A 20,329-nucleotide genomic window follows, 5' to 3' on the forward strand; every position below is an offset into this window, starting at 1 on the left:
ACATTTTTCGTAAAAACGTGCTGCTACAAAGAGCTTTGGGCTGAGGTTTCTCATGAGAGCTACCTGGTTTTGATTGTAGTTTACTAGACAACTGGACAGAAAATGAGACGGGCCGAAATGGTTGTTGGCCCCAAATGAATGGAACGATCTGCAGTCAGCTACGGTCCAATTAGCACAATTAAATCTTTTCTTTTTCCCCAAAATTAAAATGAAGGGCTCAAATGGAATGGAAAGTGGAAAGAGGAATTGTTGCAACTGTGGCAGATGATTCAGTGTCTAAACTCTAAAATGTGCCAACAAGGCACAAGCTAAATTTAGAGAGGATTGTGGTGTCCTGCTTTGAAATAGAAATGGCATGATTTGATCCGAGTTATTTATGACTAATTGTAGGTTTTGACTTTCAAAATAGCATGAACAGCTCGAATCAGTTGTAAAAAAATGTGGCTTAATCTCAGCCAGTTATCATCAAACATCGGACACTACGTAGCCGTGATTCAAGAACAAGCGAACAACATATAGTACTACTCACTCAAACATTTTGTGTTAATACAAGTTGGTTCAATTGATTAGGACGGATCATTTTTCTCACAAAAAGTTGTATATTTGAATTGTGCTATTGATGTGAGATACAAAACTTTTCACTGTCTATGTGAGAGATTTATTGGTGAACGAACCTCCTACTACCGTTGTGAGGGTTATATTAGTGGATGATCTATGAAATCCTTTACTATTGATGTGAGAGTTGTATTGGTAGATTTGTGATGATCATCGGAGCCGTACCCACTCAGTCATCTTTTTATTTTTCTTAACAAAAAAGAACAAGTAAATTTTATATATACTATCAGTGTATACACTATCACGATTGGATTGATGACACATAAGTAAATTTTAGATTTTAAATTTAAATTTTATACATATGACATATATTTAATGGTGATAATATATACACTTACAGTATATATAAGATTAATAATAATAAAAAAAACTCAAACATTTGGTTAACGATGTTTTTGGCCTGTGGACCTGTGGCATAAGTAGGGCTGCAAACGAGTTGAGCCGAGTCGAGTTTTGAGCTAATCGAGCTGAGCCTCGACTAAATTTTATCAAGCTCGAGCTCGACGAGCCGGCAATTTTCAAGCTCGAGCTCGACTCGAATCAAGTCGAGCTCGAAAAAAATAAAAAATAATTATTTTATTTTTTAAAAAATAAATAAAATAATATTTTTTTCTTAATAAATAATAAAATATTAAGGATATATACGTAATTTTACTGTGAAAATAAAAAATAAAAAAAATATATATAATATACGTAATTTTATTATTAAATAAAAAAAAAATATATATATATATATACTCAAACTCGCCAGCCGGCTCGCGAGTTAACGAGCTTAATATTCTGAACTCGAGTTCGACTCGAGCCGGCTCGAGCTCGACTCAAGCTTGACTCGAGCGGCTCGATTCGTTTGTAGTCCTAGGCACAAGGCAACAAGATCCAAAAAAAAACTGTACCTAGTACATGCAGGAAACCAGATCCGAAATAAAAGTGTACCTAGTACCTACAGCAAATAAAAGGGTCCGGAGCTTGAACGGCCAAGATCGATTTCACCAATCTCCATAAACCCCAGACAGACCCCTTCATTATCTTATCCTTCTACCCACAATCTCCCTCCACCACTCCTGTAAAACCCCGCCAGGTTGAGCAACCAAACCTCCAAAACCCCTCAATCTACATTGCTCAACTTCCTCATCCTCCAATCTTCACCATCAATGAATCCTTGTTCTCTGCTAATAACTCACAAACCCCACTTTTCAGTCCCTTTAAAATCTTCCCTTTATAGAAAAACCATCACCATTTCCGCAGTGAACCATGCCTATTACTTTACTTCCAGTCCCTCTTTCCATTCTTTCACTACTTTCCTTCAGCGCCATAAAAATCCAGTCTTGAAGGTTATTTCTATAACAAAACTACTTGAATTGGCCCCTCTCTATAATTGCACTACATGGTGGAATTTATTTTTCATTTTTTTGTTCCTTATTCTTAATGCTGATGCAGGTGGAGGTTGCTAGGTGTTCGCAAGAAGATGCAGTTTTGGACCCTAAAGATGCTGCATTGCTGGTTTCTACTTGCATTACAAGGAATTTGGCTCCGGCATTGACGCTAGAGCAAGGTTTGGATTGTATTCAAGAGGCAGTTGAGAAGTTGAAGGCCAATCCTCCGTCTTGTCCAATTGGAATGGTTAGATTTCAGGTGTGTTTCTGATGACCCGCATTTGAATGTTAATATCTTCTTTTTGAATTCATAACGTGCAATAAAGTTTGACGTAATGAAGCATTATCAAAAAGCTTGTGATGCAATGCACACTCGTTATTTTCGAAATTCTCCATATATGGTGCTTGTAGGTGAATATTTTTCTCTTAATTTAGGAGGAATTGAACATTGTAATAGGTAATTTTCTTTATCCTTCTCACTGTATCATAGGAAAACGGGGATATTTGAAAAGTGATGCCTTGAAACAATGAATTTTAGTTCCATCATGATGCTAACTCATTGGCTGAATATTCAAGATTTTGCTGATTTCCTCTGTTGCTACTGCAATGTTTTGAATATTTACATAAAGTAATGCATGGTAATGTGTGCTCAGTTTGTAAGATGAAGTGTATTTATATAGTTATCGAACTGAACTTTATCCATGAGAATGCTGAATCAATAGGTTGCAGTGCCTCCAAGTCCAAAAGCTTTAAAATGGTTTTGCAGTCAACCTCAGTCAGGAGGGGTGTTTCCTCGATTTTTTCTTTCCAAGGAGGAGAATCCATCATACATGTCACTTGCTTTGGGTAGGACGTGTGGTGTTTTTGGAATTGGTGCCGCAGTCTATTTCAAGGGTCACTATTCTCATCCGTCTAGAGAGCATAGCGAGTTTCAAAGGTAATTTTGGATTTTCTTCTTTTTTGTGTGAAACTACGGTTGACTGATGTGATCAAGTATTATATTTGTTTTGGTTTTCTTCTTTTTGTAGATTTTCTAGTATCCATATTTGTTATTTCTGAGCCTTAGATTTCTTGCTCAAGAGTTAAAAAAAGCACCTGAGTCCCATCAACAAATTGTTGGACATGTAAAACTTACATTTGGCTGTCGTGATTCACTCAAAATTGCTATTGAATTGTAACACGAGGATGAGCAAGCTTAGTGAGTATGGATTTTTTTTTTCAATAAAAGCTTGGAGAAGTACATTTCTTTATTGAATTGAAAACTTTTTAATTATTTCTTTGGCAACCTGTAGATCTAAGTTGGGAAATGTTTTTATCTGTCTGAGAAATTTGAGCATAGCTGTTCCCGACGTATAGTCCGCTTGATGTTTTTATGGACCGTTTAAGAATAAATAAAACGTTTTTAAGATACTTGATGCATAAATTTTGTTAGCAGTTGTTCATTCAAAACTATCTTTGCTTCTTCACAATAAGAACGAAAGCATAGTTCGTCATGGAAACTAATGAAGTTAAAATATGGTCTTTAGCTAAAAATTTTGTTTAACTTCCTATTCATGAGGTGTGCTAAATGACTTCTATGGTGTTCCAGATCATATCCTGCTATGGAATTGGATATTCCAATGGCTTATGGTTTTTTGGATGTCAGTTTTGATGTAATTTCATCTTCTATGAAGTATGAAGCTGGTTCTTTTTACTTTTTCATTCCCCAGGTAAAGTTGTAATTTGTCTTTTGCAAATATGTCTAAAGCTGATGGTTTCTCCCTGGAATTGCACTTGCTAATCATGCTTTGATTCTTGTCTATGCTTTTTCAACAGATTGAGTTGCATGAATCAGAGGAGGTTACTGTCTTGGTTGCTAATCTTGCATGGAATGACTCTTCCACTTCTTTTTTTGCGAAAGCTATTCAGACCTATGAGATTGCTCTCTACCAGGTATTCTAAGGTTGTTCTCTTCACCTGCCAATTCTCTTTGCTCCGATTCAAGTTTCTCTTAGATCAATTTCAATATACGCCATTAATTGTTTCTTGTGTAGATTTTGAGTATAATTTAGATACCCTGAATGACGCAATAAGTAGAAAGCTACCTGGAAAGACTGATGCACCTTTCAAATGGTGAAGTGCACTTGCCTCCCTGTTTATCTTGCAGGATAGGAAATCTATCTGACTATGGTCTGACATGCTCTTTACTGATTCGGTTGTTAAACAACCGTGACATTTTCCTTGAAGCAAACTGCCACTTTAGCTAATGTCATGAGAAGTTTATGCTGTTAAATAGTAACTGCTTAAACAAAAAAGCAGTTAAATGACGGTTTTACCTTTCTAATTCCTAGAAGTTCATGCACTAAATAAGCATTTGCTTTTCAAACTAGAAGACGAGAAAGAAGCATTTTTTGCATTTTGTTTAGCCCGGGTGTTCATTTTTATTTGCTCTCATTCAGGCCAGATGTCATCTTTGGTCATTGATGGATGAATGCAGTAAGAAATGCATCAATGCCCTTCAAGTGTATGGGACCATGAAGGATAAAATTGCTGAGATGGTAAGATCTGAATCTGTGAAATCTCATACTGATGAAAACTTTATGCCATCAACTATAATTGTCTTATTACTTCTCTTATCTCCATTTGCATTGGCTCTTTCCTGCCATATGAATACAGTTTTGACTTTTTATTTGGGTTTCCTGCACTTTTTTGCATGGTTGACTTCTCTTATAGCTTTTTTATTAAGTTTTTTAATGTTCTCTCAGAGTTTTGGTTTTAACCTTCATATATTGGTCTCTGTGGTTTTTCCATTTCAAGTTTCTGCATTGGCAGGAGCTGATTCAAAAATGCTTGTTATATTTTCTGCTTAAATCAAATATTGAATGTTGGCATACTTATATTGTGGAAATCTATAACCTTTAGGTGTGCATGAGTGCTTTCCAGATAGGAGGAAGTCTTCTGGATGCTGGCACTCTGGAACTGGTATCCTCTTTATCCTGGTAATTTTCTTCCTCAGATAATTTAACTCTATATCCTCACTTGATGGTAATATGCTTCCACTCCTGGTTCAGATTTATTGTACTACTTTTGCTTGACTGGAGGAAACATAAAGCTGCCTGTTTTCATTCTTACAGAAAGATGCTCCACGATGTTCCAGCCAGTTTTCAGCCATGCTTTCGCCTTTGTCGGCTATTTCTAATAATATGGTTAGTAGTCGGTGTTACTGAAATTTTAAGCATATAGTTGCATTTTCTATTAGCAGAACAGCTGGACACCAACGAAATTTAGTTGGTCCACGAGGGGACATATAAGTTTGAGGATAAGGTACTCAATTTTTTTTGACTTCTGAGTTGAATCAGAGCAAATCCTGCTATATTAAACAATACAATATCTTGCTTGATCGAATCTTTGCTTCAATTTGAGCAGTAAAACATTGAGTTGGCAACATTTACTTGTGAGTTTGATCACATAGATCGAAGCATATCTAAGTCCAAAAGTAAGATCACTAGTGGTGTTCACCTTTTTGTACCTCTCCATTGACATGATTGGTTGACTTCTTAAAACTGAATGGAAATCTTGCTTTTCTTGTGTTCATCTTTGCTGCCTGTAAAGGATTTCTCTTGATATATAGTCTGTATAATTTTTTCTGATGCCTGTCTCTTTTGTTTGGAAAATCAGTAGTATAGGATGCTAAATGACTCTTCTACTAACTACTAATTGTTTTTGACGTGCTTTGCAGTACCACAGTGATTACTTCGATAAAACGGGGTACTCTACACCAGATTGTCCAAACATCAATTCCTTGTGGGCTTCCCTCATAATTGAAGAATGTACTCGACTTGGATTGACGGTAAGCCTTATTCTCAGCAATCTGATGTATGTGGGTTGGTTTACTTGTTTCTGATACTTTCTTCATCTAGTATATTTGTGTAGCTCCAGGGTCGAGGTCATCTCCCCTTGCAATTGCTGCATCAGCTCATCCCCTTACTACTTGTGTTGCATGCATTGACGAGCGCTCACTTTCCTTCCATGCTGTTGGTTTTGCGCGAGGTTCTCATAGTCCAGCAGTGATCATAACATCATCTGGTACCGCGGCTTCAAATCTTCTTCCTGCTGTAAGTCTAGCTACTTCCATGTTTCTGTTTGTTCCACTTATTGTTGTAAATGCTTGCTGCCTCATTCAAAATTCTAGATTAGTGTATTGCATACTGTTGTCCAATTCATTGCACATTGTAGCTTGTTCTCCTGGTATGTTACTCAATGTCTGAAAGCTTTATTCCAGTAAATGCCTGCTGTCTCGCTCAATTCTTCTAGATTAGCCTATAGCATACTGTTGTTCAATAAATACCTTGCAGACAACAGTTTGTTTTACTATCATTACTACAGCTACATGTCATCCTATTCCACATTGAGATCGGTGATAATTTTGTATTCTTTTTCTTTTTGGGTTATTGTTCTATCCTTTGATTTAAAAGTTCTGAATAATTTGATCTGGTTGTGAAGAAATTGATTGCATCATTATTACTATTATGCAATTATTGAAATAGAAATCTACAGGTCGTGGAGGCGAGTCAAGATTTTTTACCACTTATATTACTTACAGCGGACCGTCCTCCTGAGCTGCAAGATGTTGGTGCAAATCAAGCAATCAATCAGGTACTTGATTTTGATATGAGCAGCTTTTTTATGTGTATAGATTCAAAATTTCGATGTCTTTAGTTGGTCTGCCCTTCAAGTTTAAATTGTCTTGTTAATTTTGTTAGATAGAAGGATTTGTGTTTGCTTCATATAATGGTTTGCTAGTTTCAGTTATTCACCAGCTGACTACAGGATCTGCTGGCAATGACAATCAAAAGAAAGAGCCAATAAGTAGTTAGCAATTATTCAATCTTCCTAAAAAGATATGAAGTGTGCTTTTATGGGCTTTCTCATAATCAACCTTTTTCTTTTTTTTCACTAAATTTACTGATTTAAAATTTTCTATTAGGTCAACCATTTTGGTCCCTTTGTGAGGCATTTCTTTGGTCTTCCTGCACCCACCGATGACATTTCTGCAAGGACGGTACTTACTACTCTTGACTCTGCAGTGAATATAGCAACCTCTTCCCCATGTGGTCCTGTTCATATCAACTGCCCTTTCCGAGAGCCATTGGCAAAAACTCCAAGTATATGGAATGATAGCTGTTTGAAAGGATTAGATTTTTGGATGTCATCTACTGAACCATTTACCACATATATTGAAGTACAACATTCTATTTCAAGTGCTCGTATTCATGCTGATATGGATGAAGTCATTAAAGTCATTGAAAGGGCAGACAGAGGGCTTTTGATCCTTGGTGCCATTCATACTGTGGATGATATTTGGGCAGCTCTTCTCCTTGCTAAACACCTGCTGTGGCCAGTAGTGGTTGACATCTTGTCAGGGTTACGACTCAGGAAGTACATGGCTTGCTTCTCTAATACTGAAGATGATATTTTGTTCATTGATCACCTTGACCATCTGCTGCTCTCAGAAAAAGTCAGGAACTGGATGAAGGTAGATGTGGTAATTCAGGTATCTCCAAGCTCCTTTTATTTTGCATGAATGAAGTAAGTTGATCTTATAAGAAGTTAAAGTCAAATGATGTGAGGAAGAACAAAACTAAATCTTTTTTTGCAAAAAAATACCTTTCGTTTATTTGGGTTATTCTTTTTTGACACAAGGTATTCGGAAATCCCACCAGAAGGTTCAGTACCTGTAGGAACTTGAAAGATCTCGTCTTTTTTGCATTATATTGAGATCTCAGATCTTTAGGAATTAGAATATTTAGAATGTCCATTGCACAAACTCGAATACGAACTTTATGAAATGTTAAAAGTTCCTAAAACCTAAAAATCTATGTTTGAATTTGCAACAGTGCTTCAATTGATGTTTGTCAAGGATGTGGTAGTTTTTTTTATACAAGTACTTCTATGTCTTTATGCTTGAGTGGCCTTCCATATGCATAATTTTAGTGTATTTGCACCATGACAGATCGGAAGTCGGATAACAAGTGCACGCATTCAGGAGATGCTAGAGCATTCCTTTCCTTGCTCATACATAATGGTTGATAATCACCCAAGACGTCATGATCCTTTGCACATTGTAACTCATAGGATCCGAAGTACTAGTACTGAGTTCACCAATTATTTGCTTAAAGCTTGTTCACCGTATCTTTGCAGCAAATGGAATGGTTACCTACGTGCATTGGACATGATGGTGAGTGACAGGCTTTCTGGTTCTATCGTCTTTCTGTGTCATCGGTTTTTTAAATTATTCCTCTAGTCCTTTAGAAAATGTGATTGTTATGTTGGGTGGGTTGAAAAAGAAGAAATTATGCAAAAACTCATTTTAGTAGTATGGTGAAGGATAATATGTGAAACATTTGCTAGGGCAACTGATTGTGATCATTGAACATATTCAAAGAAGACAAAGAATATGCTAATTGTCATAATAGTAGATTATATATTTAAGATGATTGTATGAAGAAAATAAAGTGGAAAGAGCACATAAATTCTAGTAGAGCTATTGAATCATGGCCTTACATGGATAAAATTGAAGAAGAGCAGATAGTATGAAATGCAATGGAGGGCAACTGTTGAAACTATTATTGATAAGATTGGACAAATTCTTACTTTTTATTTGATCCGGATTTGTTGTGTGACTTCGTGAAAATATGCTTTTCCTGCATATGCTGGGAATGCTAACCTTCTTTATATATATGTGTCTGAGGATGGAGTATAATATGCACTTAAATTTGTTCCACCTGGAATATCTTCCTAATATTCCGCTAACAAGTGGGACAAAACATACAGGTCGGTTAGCCAATAATTCAACTCATACTAATTGCTACATCCTTTTGCCTGGATGATGTTATAGTCATATCACTTAGACAAGATAATGCATCTTTTCCATTATGTAACTAAGTTTTGACATCATAATAGAATGGAAGTAGTTAACCATGCTCCCCGAATATATATATATATATACACACACACACACACACACACATATACAAACACACACATACACTTTCCAAGAAAAAGCATGAAGAACATTACAGAAAATAAGCATCTTTTAATGTTATCGTTTAATTGTTTCAATAACTTAATGTGGTGGCTGTATTCTAGTCTAAGCTTTTATCAAGTCAAAAATACGATTGACTCGATCACAGTGGATCATAATTTTCTGTTTATTAGAAGATGATCTCATTCACTTTGTTCCCCTGGATTGCATTTGTAAACTCTCTTTATATTCTGCAGGCTGCTTGGGAGATGTCATTTTTAATCAGTTCAGAGTGCTCCCTAACTGAACCTTATGTTGCTCATATTCTCCCGGAAATCCTTGACTACGAGTCGGCTGTATTTCTTGGAAATAGCATGCCAATACGTGATGCAGACATGTATGGATCTAACAAGGCACAAAATACACATAGTGCTTTAATGCTCAACTTGGGCTTGCCATGTCATTGGATACAGGTAGTTGGGAACAGAGGAGCTAGTGGGATTGATGGTTTGCTTAGTACAGCTGTTGGTTTTGCTGTTGGCTGCAATAAAAGAGTGAGTGTTCACGTCTGTATCTGTAACATAAAGTATCTATCCTAGTCTCTTATCTAGTTTTGCTCGGAATGTTATGTTGGAGTATGAATAAGTTTCATGGTGCCAAAAAAAAAAAATTATGATACAAATTCCAACTTTGAAGAAGCTCTATTCTATTGACTTCCCATTTTTCTTGGCAATATTTTGACCTATAATTGGGCCTATAGGCTATTGCATAAATAGCGCTTTCACTACATTGCCTTCACAAGTTGGCTGCTCAGCAGCGCCTCTATTTTTGTGTTCATTGATGCTATTTAATGGGACACAGGCAGATTTCTGAACTAAAATTGATTATCTGCTTTTCTAGTCATATGGAATCAGGTGTTATATGAGAAACATCACTTTGGTTTTTATGTTTTTAAAAGTCTATTCTGCAAAGCACTTCTGCTAGGGTTGTCTTTATTACTTTCTTTTTCCTCTTACAGTTCTTCTATAAGATCAGGGGATTTTTTGGGAAATTGGTTTTCAAATTAAGGAGTGCATACATTAGGACTTAGAAAGTATGCACAGCTAGTGATCCTAAATTCTCTATGCGTTTGTGTATCAATTCACTTTAACATTACATTTTTCCTTTCTGTTTACACTAGTTCAGTTTTTCTTCCCTTAAAGGAAATGTAAGTTCTTTTATGAATAACTTACTTTGTGAAAGCATTAGTTTAGATAGCCCTACTTAAGTAGTATCAGCTCTCTCTCTCTCTCTCATTGTCTTGAGCTTTGTGTTTGTAATCTTTGACTTATGGTTTTATCTGGTTCACAGCTCTTTTGCATTCATACTCCCTGAAAGAAGTTTTATATTCCTTTTTTCCTTTGGGTGGAAGAAGGATAACGAGTTATCTTTTTTCCTGGATGTCTATCTACCGAACATAAAGACATAGTTGCTTGGCTCTGTGCTTCTATGTGTTTTGATTAAAGTTACTTACTTGATGAAGCTCGTCAATCTTTGCTCCAATTCTTTTATCCTTGCGTTTAGGTTCTCTGTGTGATTGGAGATGTTTCTTTTCTCCACGACTCAAATGGATTGTCACTCTTGGGTCAAGGGTAATGAGTTGTTCCTCCACTCTCTTTCTCTCTCCCCCACGCCCCCTCTGTGTGATAATCAGTGTTGAACTTCCCTGGTGGTTTTCTCTTTAGTCCAGCTATTTACTCACATTTCTGTTTTTGGAGGGTAACAAAATTCACAGCTAGCAACTGAAAATATGTAATGTTTGAAGGATTTTGCGGAAGCCGATGACAATAGTTGTAATAAACAATCATGGTGGAGCAATCTTTAGCCTTCTACCAATTGCAGCTATGACAGAGCGAAGAGTTTTAGATCAGTTCTTCTACACATCTCACAATGTTTCAATACGTAACCTTTGTCTGGCAAATGGGTAAGTCATTCCATCGTTATGTTTCAATAACCAGAATGCTATCACTGGTTTTTCTTCCCCAACCCAAGCTCTTGTAGGGTATTTTTGATTTCATTTACAGCGACTGCAGAGGTAACTTAAATTTGCTTCTTTCTTATCTAAGTGATGCTGATACCAATCTGTAATCTAAACAAAGAAGCCTTCAGTTTCGACCATGATCATGTTTCACTGTGCTTTTAAGCAAATTAGTTATTTTCTGGACAGATTATTAAGCCAATTAGAGTTGTACTTTTAGAGTCAACATATTTGGCTGATTCCTTTGCACTCAAAGTTTAACTTGGATTGACTAGAGAAGTATGTATTCTTTAAAGTACTATTGATGTATTTCTTCTTCAACATTATTGAACTTTGCATATGCAGTGTGAAGCATGTAAAAGTACACACAAAAATGGATTTGCTGGACAGCTTATTCACGTCTCAGTGTGAAAAGGTCGATTGTGTTATAGAAGTTGAGAGCTGCATTGATGCCAATGCCAACTTTCACAGGTAATCAGGTTTGAAATGGCTTGAATTACTTTACAGCTTTGTGACTTTCTTTCTCTGCTGACATATTTGCGTTATAGTGATTTGAGAAAATTTAGTCGCCAAGCAGCAGAGCAGACTATGGATATCTTTTCACATTCAACTTCAGTTACCACCGGACAGGCGCAGGGATTCATCATTGGTAGAATTACTAAAATGGATTATTCTCTCTATAGGCAAGTTCTATGAGATGGCTGTATTTTGAAACATTTTCAGGGTTTCAGAAATTCACTGTTTTACCTTATAAACATTAGTATTCCATGGCAGGGTTAACCTGTGTGCTCCACCTACTTCAACTTCAGGCAGCAATGAATCTACCACATTCTATAGAGAAGGCTTTGTTCTTAGCTTGTCTCTTGAAGATGGAAGTACTGGGTATGGGGAGGTAAGCTTATATTTTTACAGGAAGGCATCTATGTTGATCATGAAATTATGAGATTTTGATCAATTTGTAAAAAAGTTATCAGACATAGATGTTTTAGTTTGTGTATGTGTGTGTGTGATCCAGAATTCAAATTTTGTAGCCAGTTGATCAATGTAGCAGAATCTCCTTCATTTGGTTTTCGTAGGTCAAATTTTAAACATAGAGCTTATGACATCCTGAGCTGAAATGAGCAGTGATAAAGATTTCCTTCATGCAAAACCATTTTAACTTCATCCTAGATTACACAGAGTTAGTTGGACAATTCTTTTACTGTTCTGTTTTGGCTTTGCAGTTGGATAGATTTATTGGCTTTTAGTTTTCAGAGTTCCAAGATAATTCTATGTATTGGTGCTTCAGGAGAAGATTTTCCTTTAGATTAAATGGAAAAAAAAAAACCTGTGGTAATCAGGCAAACTGATATGCGACATTTTGCAGAATACCCTCGGTTCCTAGGTTCATGATAATTGGACACTTGATACCTGAAAGGAAGAACATAACTATCTCTTAAACATGTTGTATTCTTGACTTTCAGAAAGGTGCATCTCATAAACATATATTTGCCCATAATTATCTTGTGTTTGCTCATGGCACCTGCTTACTGCTTTTATGCTATCATGCTCTTGTGATAGTCTTTGCTAGTTTAGTACTTCTCTTTGTAGCAAAGCGAAAAAGCCTGCTCTTGTTACTCATGATTTACCATTTCAACAGGTTGCACCTCTTGAAATCCACAAGGAAAATTTGCTCGATGTTGAAGAGCAGCTTAGGTTCCTAATTCACATGTTAGAAGGAGCTAAAATTGATTATTTCCTTCCTCTACTAAAGGGTTCTTTTTCCACCTGGATATGGCACACTTTAGGTATCCTGGTAGGTCAAGAAATCTTTACAGCAATTACGTATCATTTGGCCACTTCTAATGTACTATTTATACATGATGGTATCTTCTCTGCTTGACTACTTTCTAATTTCGACTCTGCTGCATTGTTGATGTGTAGCCAAGCTCCATTCTTCCAAGTGTTAGATGTGGTTTGGAGATGGCTGTTCTCAATGCAGTTGCTGCAAAAGAAGGTTCCTCTATGTTGAATATACTCTACCCAAAGACAGTAGATTTACCCAAGAAGTTTTTGAATGTCCACATCTGTGCACTTATTGACTCTGTTGGGAGTCCACTGGACACGGCATACATTGCAACTTCACTGGTTAAAGAGGGTTTTATTGCTGTAAAGATGAAGGTGAGAGCAGTCATCCCTAAATATCTGTACTTCAAATTCTTTTTTTCTTGTCAATGGTTGAAATGCAGAATGAGAATGCTTATTATACAGTAAAGCTTGATCTTTATTATAGAGTAAAGCTTGATCTCTGGCTCTTAAACCCTCGGTTGGGTTCAGAGTATGAACAGAATTTCATTGTACAGGTAGCTCGTCGGGCTAATGTGATTGAGGATATTGCTGTAATACAAGAGGTAAGGAGGAAGGTGGGAGATCAAGTTGAACTTCGTGTGGATGCAAATCGGAATTGGACATATGATGAAGCAATTCAATTTGCCAATTCTGTCAAGAATTGTCGACTCCAGTACATTGAGGTATCTCCTCCCATGTATGTATGTATGTAAATGTGTGTATATAATTTAGCAATTGTAAGTGGAATTGTGCTTGGGAGAATACTGTCCGTATTTTCTACTTCTAAAAGACCATACCTGATAGCAATGATAAAATTCTTCCTTCAGCTGTTACCAAAATGTTTTAGAAACTTGCAATGCTCCGCAAATGGTAAATTGAGCTGAATAAATTCTTTTGAACTTTTGTTGCCTTCTGACTTGGCTTCCCTCCAGTTTGAATGATAGTACTGCTTGCCTTCATCACAAATTTTATTATACGACATGAGTTTAACCTTCTACCATTGTATTCTAGTGTAGTTAATCATTTTACATTCAGTTTGACTGATAATACTGCTTTCCTTTGTTACAAATTGTTATAAATTTTTATAAAGCTTTCCTGAAGTTCTAAATTACAGGAACCTGTTAGATATGATGATGATATAATCAAATTCTGCGAGGAGACTGGTTTGCCAGTAGCTCTGGATGAAACTGTCAACTGTATTAGAGAGAATCCTTTTGACGTCCTCAACCGATTCAACCATTCTGGAGTAGTTGCTATAGTAAGGATTTGGACATCTTTTTCAATACAGTAAAGATCTGCAGTTGTGGTTGTGAATTTTATCATATTTTGAAGCAACTTTTTGTTTATAAAAAAAGGTACTCCTGCTTGTAACTACAACAAGCTACATTTAGCCAACTATCATGTGGTTTATTGGTGTGGAGTTCAGAGCTGCAATAAACTCGCATGTTTATTTACAAATGGTATATGGTGGTTTAAACTAGTAATTTCAACTGTTTATTTATTGAAGAAAGTAAGTGCTGGATAGTTCCTATTGCTCCACTATTTCCTTCATAAAGTTTAAGAGTATTGCTTCAGCATGACACATGACCACAATAAGAACTAGACACTCGGTTGAACAGCAAATGGAATAATAGCAATCGATATCAAACACTCCATGTATTGTTATCTTATCTTGAAAAGGTTTCTCTCTGAAATTTGTCACAGTTAGGAAAGATCGCCTGTTGTCTCAAGCCTCACTATGTTTTCACACTTTTCCTGTTAGGTTATCAAACCAAGCCTTATTGGGGGTTTTGAAAATGCAGCTCTGGTTGCACGATGGGCTCAGCAACAAGGGAAGATGGCAGTTGTTAGTGCCACATTTGAAAGTGGCCTGGGCTTGTCATCCTATGTTCAATTCTCTTGCTATCTTGACCTGCAAAGTGCAGATATACGTAGACTGATGGATAAGGAACCATCAGCATGTATAGCCCATGGTCTTGGAACATACAGATGGTTTACTGAAGATGTGACTCTAGAGCCATTAAACATCTGTTGTAATTCAAAAACTGGCATTGTTGAGGCATGTGCTACTGATGCTGGTCAACATCTGCAGCACTTCCAAATCAATCAAAATGTGGTTGTGCAGAATTTTGATCAGGAAAATGTTCACGATTACAGGTTGACAGTTGATTTAGAGGGTTTCTCATTTTCCTTCAATGTTCTAGAGATGGGTCAAAGCATTGCTGTAAGTAGTAGATCACAATATCCTTGACTAGTTGATTGTACCTGTTCACATGCTTCTCCTTATAATCTTTGAATACAGTATTCAGAAAACTTCAGATTATTACATCAGTTAAATCTAATTTGAGATATGTTTGTAATAGAGCTCAAAGGAAGACAGTGTCAAGGGCAGCTGAAATAATTTCTGTCTTCTGATGTCCTGAGTATCGTTGCAGGCCTTGTCTTTTATCAAAATACTTAACATCACAATTATGATATGTACATAATAAGTGCATTGTAAAATGATTCCATTTCCTTAGTGTGACTTGGTATAGTACGGTTCCTACTTTGAGGTCTGTTATGCTTAAAGGGTAATCTTATTCCTAGAGGTACAACTCACTTCATTTACATTTGTGTTCTTCTCATGGTGCAGGGAAATGTAGTTGTATTTCTGCATGGTTTCCTGGGTACTGGTCAAGACTGGATCCCCATCATGAAGGCTATGTCAATGTCAGCACGATGTATTGCTATTGACCTTCCTGGGCATGGTGGATCAAAGTTAAAAACTGATTCAGCAGCCAAACCTAGTTTATCCATACATGTCATTGCCGAGATGTTATGCCAGTTGTTTCCTCATATAACTCCTGAAAAGGTTATCCTTGTTGGATACTCAATGGGTGCAAGGGTTGCTTTACATATGGCCCTAAAATGCAGCGACAAGGTAAAGACATCCATGTTTATATTGCATTTACAGTTTATAGATTCTAGTTTACTTTTCAGAATCAGCAAGTTAATGAGAATCTGGGATGTGTGGTTGAAGGTTGAAGGAGCTGTCATTATTTCAGGAAGCCCAGGATTGGTTGATCCACTGGCAAGAAAGTTGCGAAGGGCAAGGGATGATTTCAGAGCAAGTTCCCTTGTTTCTAATGGGCTTGAGTTCTTTTTAGATGCCTGGTATGCAGAAGGGCTGTGGACAAGGTAATGATGGTTTTCACTCTTTTAACTTGCTTTTGTCCTTGGTCCATTATAATTGAGATGCCGTTTTCAAATGCATGGACTCCTTTCCTGCTTTCCTCCTTCATGCAGTTTAAGGAGCCATCCGTATTTTAAAAAGGTATTGGCCAGCCGCTTGCAGCATGATGAGTTGCAGACTCTTGCAAAAGTTCTATCTGATTCGAGTATTGGGAGGCAGCAGTAAGTCTGCAGAAATTCATAATACATGCTAAATTTGAATTTCTTAAATAACTTTGCTAAATCTGGATTTTTATGCATATCTGTATGTGATGGGTTTCTCGAGAGTAAGAAAATTGATTGACTATTTGCCTCCAACTATTATTGACCAATTTTAACTGTCATTTTTGACGTTCCAATAGTGTAATTAGCATTTCACTTTCATTTGAAGTTAATTTGCAAAATAAAGTTGCTACATGGCATATAAATCTTAATCATAAGAATGTATAAATTCTTATTAATGTCTTAATAGTTTAGAAATGTAAAAAGCTAAACATTATGCACTGATTAAGGTTCTATTCCACTAATATGGAATGCATGGGTAGATTCTTCTACAGCATCTCCTCACATCGGATAAGCTAATATTTCAAAACTAACCTAAATAAATATAAGTCAAGCTTTGACACAATTATGACACAATTTCTGAAGATATAAAAACATTTGTGAAATGCAAGGGTTTGTTGGATTCCTTTGGACCCTGAACCTGTGGTGTATGATATAGATATTAAACATCTCTGTCATCTCAAATTGTTGAAGCAATATGGGCTTGTTGCAGTTGGTGGACGTGTATCTTTTGACTCATCTTAGCTACAGTCACATGTTCTAATCTGGCCAAATAGTTTTGATTTTATCTGAGTCATTGTATTTTCATAAAGTAAAATTTAGGGTTAGTAATCTTTCTTCCTTTTCATGACAGACCATTGTGGGATGACCTGAAGCATTGCAAAATACCACTTCTATTCATTGTTGGAGAGAAGGATCTAAAGTTCAAGAATATTGCTTGGCAGATGGTTAACAAATACTGTACAGGGACTAGAGAGAGTCCAAAACTAATTGAAATCTTAAATTGTGGTCATGCTGTGCATCTTGAGAATCCTCTCCCTGTCATCAGTGCAGTCAGGCAGTTCTTAAAGAGAATAGAAAAGGCTTCAGTTCTTAGCAATAGATGATGCAGGTGTGTTATAAGTAAAAAGATAATGTGCCAGATCACTGTCATGCTACTATCTTTCAGGGTGAGCAAGAGGACAGAAACTGCAATACCACCAAAATTTTGTTCCAATCTTCCTGAGATGGGATAATATTATTAAGAAACAACCTAGGAAAGATACAGTATTATTAAGAAACAACCGAGGAAAGATTCATCAACTGTGTATGGAAAGCATGTACTGTTGCTGCTGCCCACCTCAGGAAATTAGGGAATCTAAGCTGTAGCTGTAGTCTACATGCTCAAGAATCCTGTTTATGGTGTGTGTTATGGAACGGTATTTACTTAAGCAGTATGAAAGTCGAAATGAGGGCAGAGGCTTGTTGTTGCCCACTTTATTCTCTGATTTCTGTTGTTTGGCAACTCATTCTTTTTAAACCTTCACGTTTTAGAAATTTGGTCGTGTCAATGCCAATGTCCAGACATTCATTCTATCTTACAGCTTGCCTAATGGAGGTTTGCATCATTGATTGAATTGATCCATTACATTCCATTGTTGGTCCACTTTAAGGTTTCGAGGCAAGTGATCTCTGAGATTATATGCTGGCGTCAGGATGATGATGAGACAACCTATTCTTAAAACTCTAAACTGATGTCTGCAGCATTCACGGATCTTTCTTGTATGGCAAAAGGCATGAGAAATGCTATTATAAGAATTTGGATAAAATACCAGAAACCCCCCTGTGGTTTGCCAAATGTACACTTTACCTCCCTATGATTTGGAAACTTATAATTTAACTTCCTGTCGTTTCAATTAAAGTGAAATCTGACGGAAAACATCTAAACTAACGTTTGAATAAAATGCCAAAATTGCCCTTCTATAAGTCAATTCCTCGGAAGAATGTTTCGTGCATTTGAGAATGGGTAAAATACCAAAAACTCTCATGTGATTTGTTAAATGTACACTTTACCTCCTTATGGCTTGGAAACACATGGGGGTATCTTTGGCAAGTGAAAATATTATCGCAACCACAACTCTCAACAGAAGCGCGTGATACTCAAATACCGTTATTGTAGATGTTTTTCGTCAGATTTTACTTTAGTTGAAACGACATGAGTTAAATTGTAGGTTTCCAAATTATAGGGAGGTAAAGTGTACATTTGGCAAACCACAGGGTGGGTTTTTGGTATTTTACCCTAAGAATTTTATGCATCAAGAAAAATGTCATGACAGATTTGGCATGAAATATGGCAATGAGGGACTAAATGCTGAGCCATTTAAGCAGCCTCAAATCCTCTCCCTGATCAGCAATTTTCATGGCACCTAAAGTTCTACTTTCTTGAGGTTCTTATCGCTATGGCTAAATACTAAAAAGAATGTTAGCAGAATTCATGGATATATAAGTATTGAATTCCATTGCATCTTAACTTGTATCTGAGAGAACAAGTTGATTAAAAATTCCCGTTTGACTCAATTGGTGAGGTGTGCGGGAGTGTGTACTGTGCACCATGACGGAAAGAAACTTTCCTTAGTTATTCACGCATTAGTTTTAATTCAAGAAAGGCAATTGGCTGCCTGATCAAGGAAGAGTAATCTCGTAGTCATCAACTACCGACTAAGACTTCAAATTCTTTGCAACAAAAATAAAAAGAAGCATTTTCAAACTTCAACTGTGTGATAATCTGCTAGAGTTTTTAAAGCATAGAAATGATCTGACTTTCTCCTGTTGATTGAATTGGTAAAACATTGTCATCGTCAAGGTTTTGACATGATGGCTGAAGCAGAGTTCTCAGTTATCTTTGAAACCCTTAATTAACATGGACCAGCCTATGCTTCATAGACATGCTTCATTTCATGCAATTAGGCATGCCTCATAAATATTTGGTCATTTCGTCTGGCGCTCAATTTCCTGCCTTTTCTGGGGTTCATTCATCTCCCAATGACTAATGCATGCATCATGTTCCATGTTTTAAGGCAGGATTGGAGGTAAGACAAAGGGACCTAGTAACTGGATAAGACTATTCTTGTTGGAATGTTTGGGGTTCACTCAACCCCAAACTAAAAGCTTCCAAGGTGGGTAACCTTTATTTATTTTTTTTGGGGGTAAAACTCGAACATTTTCTTTATTAAATTACTTTATATTAAAACATGGTCCTCTCCATTTAGGATTGAGGTGAAGCAATAGGTTGGAGATATAAATGGTATTTTACTTAGGGTTCATCTTATATATACTGATGGTATATATACTAACGGATATGGATGAATATCGCCTAATTTAAATTTCAATTCTTGCACACGCGGTTAGTCGCATGCACTGAGGGTAATCTATTTAGTTAATGTCTGTGTGTCACATCTCTTTTGTTGCAGTTTGTTGGACTAATAAACTTACTACTACCGTATTTGTGTGCAAAGTTGTGCATCTTGTTGGAATTAGAACAGGTCAATTTCACTTGTTAACTACACAGAATAAAATCATATCCTGCCATTCTAACGTATAAAATGTGGGTTGGTAGTGCATTGTCATGTTTGAGCGAGTGCTACTAGAATTGATGGAAGAATGTACAAGGTTACTGCGTTGTGGTCACTATGGATAGCTGTAGTACAATTACAACATGTATATTGTTTAGGTCAATTTTGCCGTATTAATAACTGTATTGTAAAAGTAAACTGTGATGACCATTCATTACTATGATGGTGATTGTGTAGCAATTTAACTGGCAATGCCATTAATCTAATATTTGAGCTAGTCACATATAAATGTCATTTTCTCTTCCTGATATCATGCTAATTAAGGTTTCTCTTCAGTTTCAGTAGATGATATTAGGATGAAGGGCATTACGATTCACTACAACACCTGTCTGCATTACCCAAAGGTGTCCTATATAAAATTCCTCCTCATGTGGAGCTAACATGGCTGTCTATCCTTAAAAAAAAAAAATTAGTACAAAAACTATAACGATGATGCTCATGAGAGGATGGAGATGGTGAACTCTACCTTACGTTTTGTTGTTCATTTTTTCTTTTTTTTGCGATACTATTGCTCATCATCAAAGAGTACTAGTCAAGGAAAAAAACAGTAGAAAAAAAAATATACAGTAGGACCTAATTAATCAGAATATCAGATTGGACGTGAACAATG

At 36.4% G+C, this 20,329-nt stretch overlaps 2 protein-coding genes across 4 annotated transcripts; both read left to right on the forward strand.

Annotated features, from left to right (window-relative positions):
• Positions 1 to 1,671: 1,671 nt before the first annotated feature.
• On the forward strand, positions 1,672 to 5,129 carry LOC113751529 (protein PHYLLO, chloroplastic-like). 2 transcript variants are annotated; one of them, XM_027295567.1, is made up of 8 exons: positions 1,672 to 1,946; positions 2,053 to 2,247; positions 2,711 to 2,925; positions 3,577 to 3,697; positions 3,804 to 3,920; positions 4,427 to 4,525; positions 4,890 to 4,949; positions 5,039 to 5,129. In XM_027295567.1, the coding sequence occupies exons 1-8, from the start codon at positions 1,767 to 1,769 to the stop codon at positions 5,060 to 5,062; spliced, it is 1,011 nt and encodes a 336-aa protein (XP_027151368.1). In that variant the 5' UTR covers positions 1,672 to 1,766; the 3' UTR covers positions 5,063 to 5,129. The 2 variants fall into 2 exon arrangements, with proteins under 2 accessions (XP_027151368.1, XP_027151369.1); XM_027295568.1 differs by lacking the exons at positions 4,890 to 4,949; positions 5,039 to 5,129 and having other exon boundaries at positions 3,804 to 3,930; positions 4,427 to 4,513.
• LOC113751528 (protein PHYLLO, chloroplastic) lies at positions 4,896 to 17,724 on the forward strand. Of its 2 annotated transcripts, XM_027295565.1 has the most exons (22): positions 4,896 to 4,966; positions 5,102 to 5,173; positions 5,707 to 5,817; positions 5,888 to 6,082; positions 6,525 to 6,623; positions 6,955 to 7,521; positions 7,981 to 8,205; positions 9,249 to 9,545; positions 10,555 to 10,622; positions 10,796 to 10,954; positions 11,354 to 11,479; positions 11,557 to 11,691; positions 11,783 to 11,900; positions 12,648 to 12,803; positions 12,932 to 13,168; positions 13,351 to 13,518; positions 13,950 to 14,093; positions 14,598 to 15,059; positions 15,468 to 15,755; positions 15,855 to 16,012; positions 16,121 to 16,228; positions 16,962 to 17,724. In XM_027295565.1, exons 2-22 carry the CDS (start codon positions 5,138 to 5,140, stop codon positions 17,212 to 17,214), a joined length of 4,110 nt encoding a protein of 1,369 aa, XP_027151366.1. In that variant the 5' UTR covers positions 4,896 to 4,966; positions 5,102 to 5,137; the 3' UTR covers positions 17,215 to 17,724. The 2 variants fall into 2 exon arrangements, with proteins under 2 accessions (XP_027151366.1, XP_027151367.1); XM_027295566.1 differs by lacking the exons at positions 4,896 to 4,966; positions 5,102 to 5,173 and having other exon boundaries at positions 5,715 to 5,817; positions 5,901 to 6,082.
• Positions 17,725 to 20,329: the final 2,605 nt, after the last annotated feature.

The sequence above is a fragment of the Coffea eugenioides genome, chromosome 11 (assembly GCF_003713205.1).
Source record: "Coffea eugenioides isolate CCC68of chromosome 11, Ceug_1.0, whole genome shotgun sequence".
NCBI lineage: Eukaryota > Viridiplantae > Streptophyta > Magnoliopsida > Gentianales > Rubiaceae > Coffea > Coffea eugenioides.

What these genes read in the sequence shown, in the direction of transcription:
- LOC113751528 (XM_027295565.1), top strand. Translation starts at nt 5,138, where the DNA reads ATGCTTTCGCCTTTGTCGGCTATTTCTAATAATATG. An exon ending in GCAGAAGGGCTGTGGACAAG is followed by an intron (nt 16,013 to 16,120) that starts GTAATGATGGTT and finishes TCCTTCATGCAG; the next exon opens with TTTAAGGAGCCATCCGTATT. An exon ending in TCGAGTATTGGGAGGCAGCA is followed by an intron (nt 16,229 to 16,961) that starts GTAAGTCTGCAG and finishes TTTTCATGACAG; the next exon opens with ACCATTGTGGGATGACCTGA.
- LOC113751529 (XM_027295567.1), top strand. Translation starts at nt 1,767, where the DNA reads ATGAATCCTTGTTCTCTGCTAATAACTCACAAACCCCACTTTTCAGTC. An exon ending in TTTACTTTTTCATTCCCCAG is followed by an intron (nt 3,698 to 3,803) that starts GTAAAGTTGTAA and finishes CTTTTTCAACAG; the next exon opens with ATTGAGTTGCATGAATCAGA. An exon ending in ATGCTGGCACTCTGGAACTG is followed by an intron (nt 4,950 to 5,038) that starts GTATCCTCTTTA and finishes CTCCTGGTTCAG; the next exon opens with ATTTATTGTACTACTTTTGC.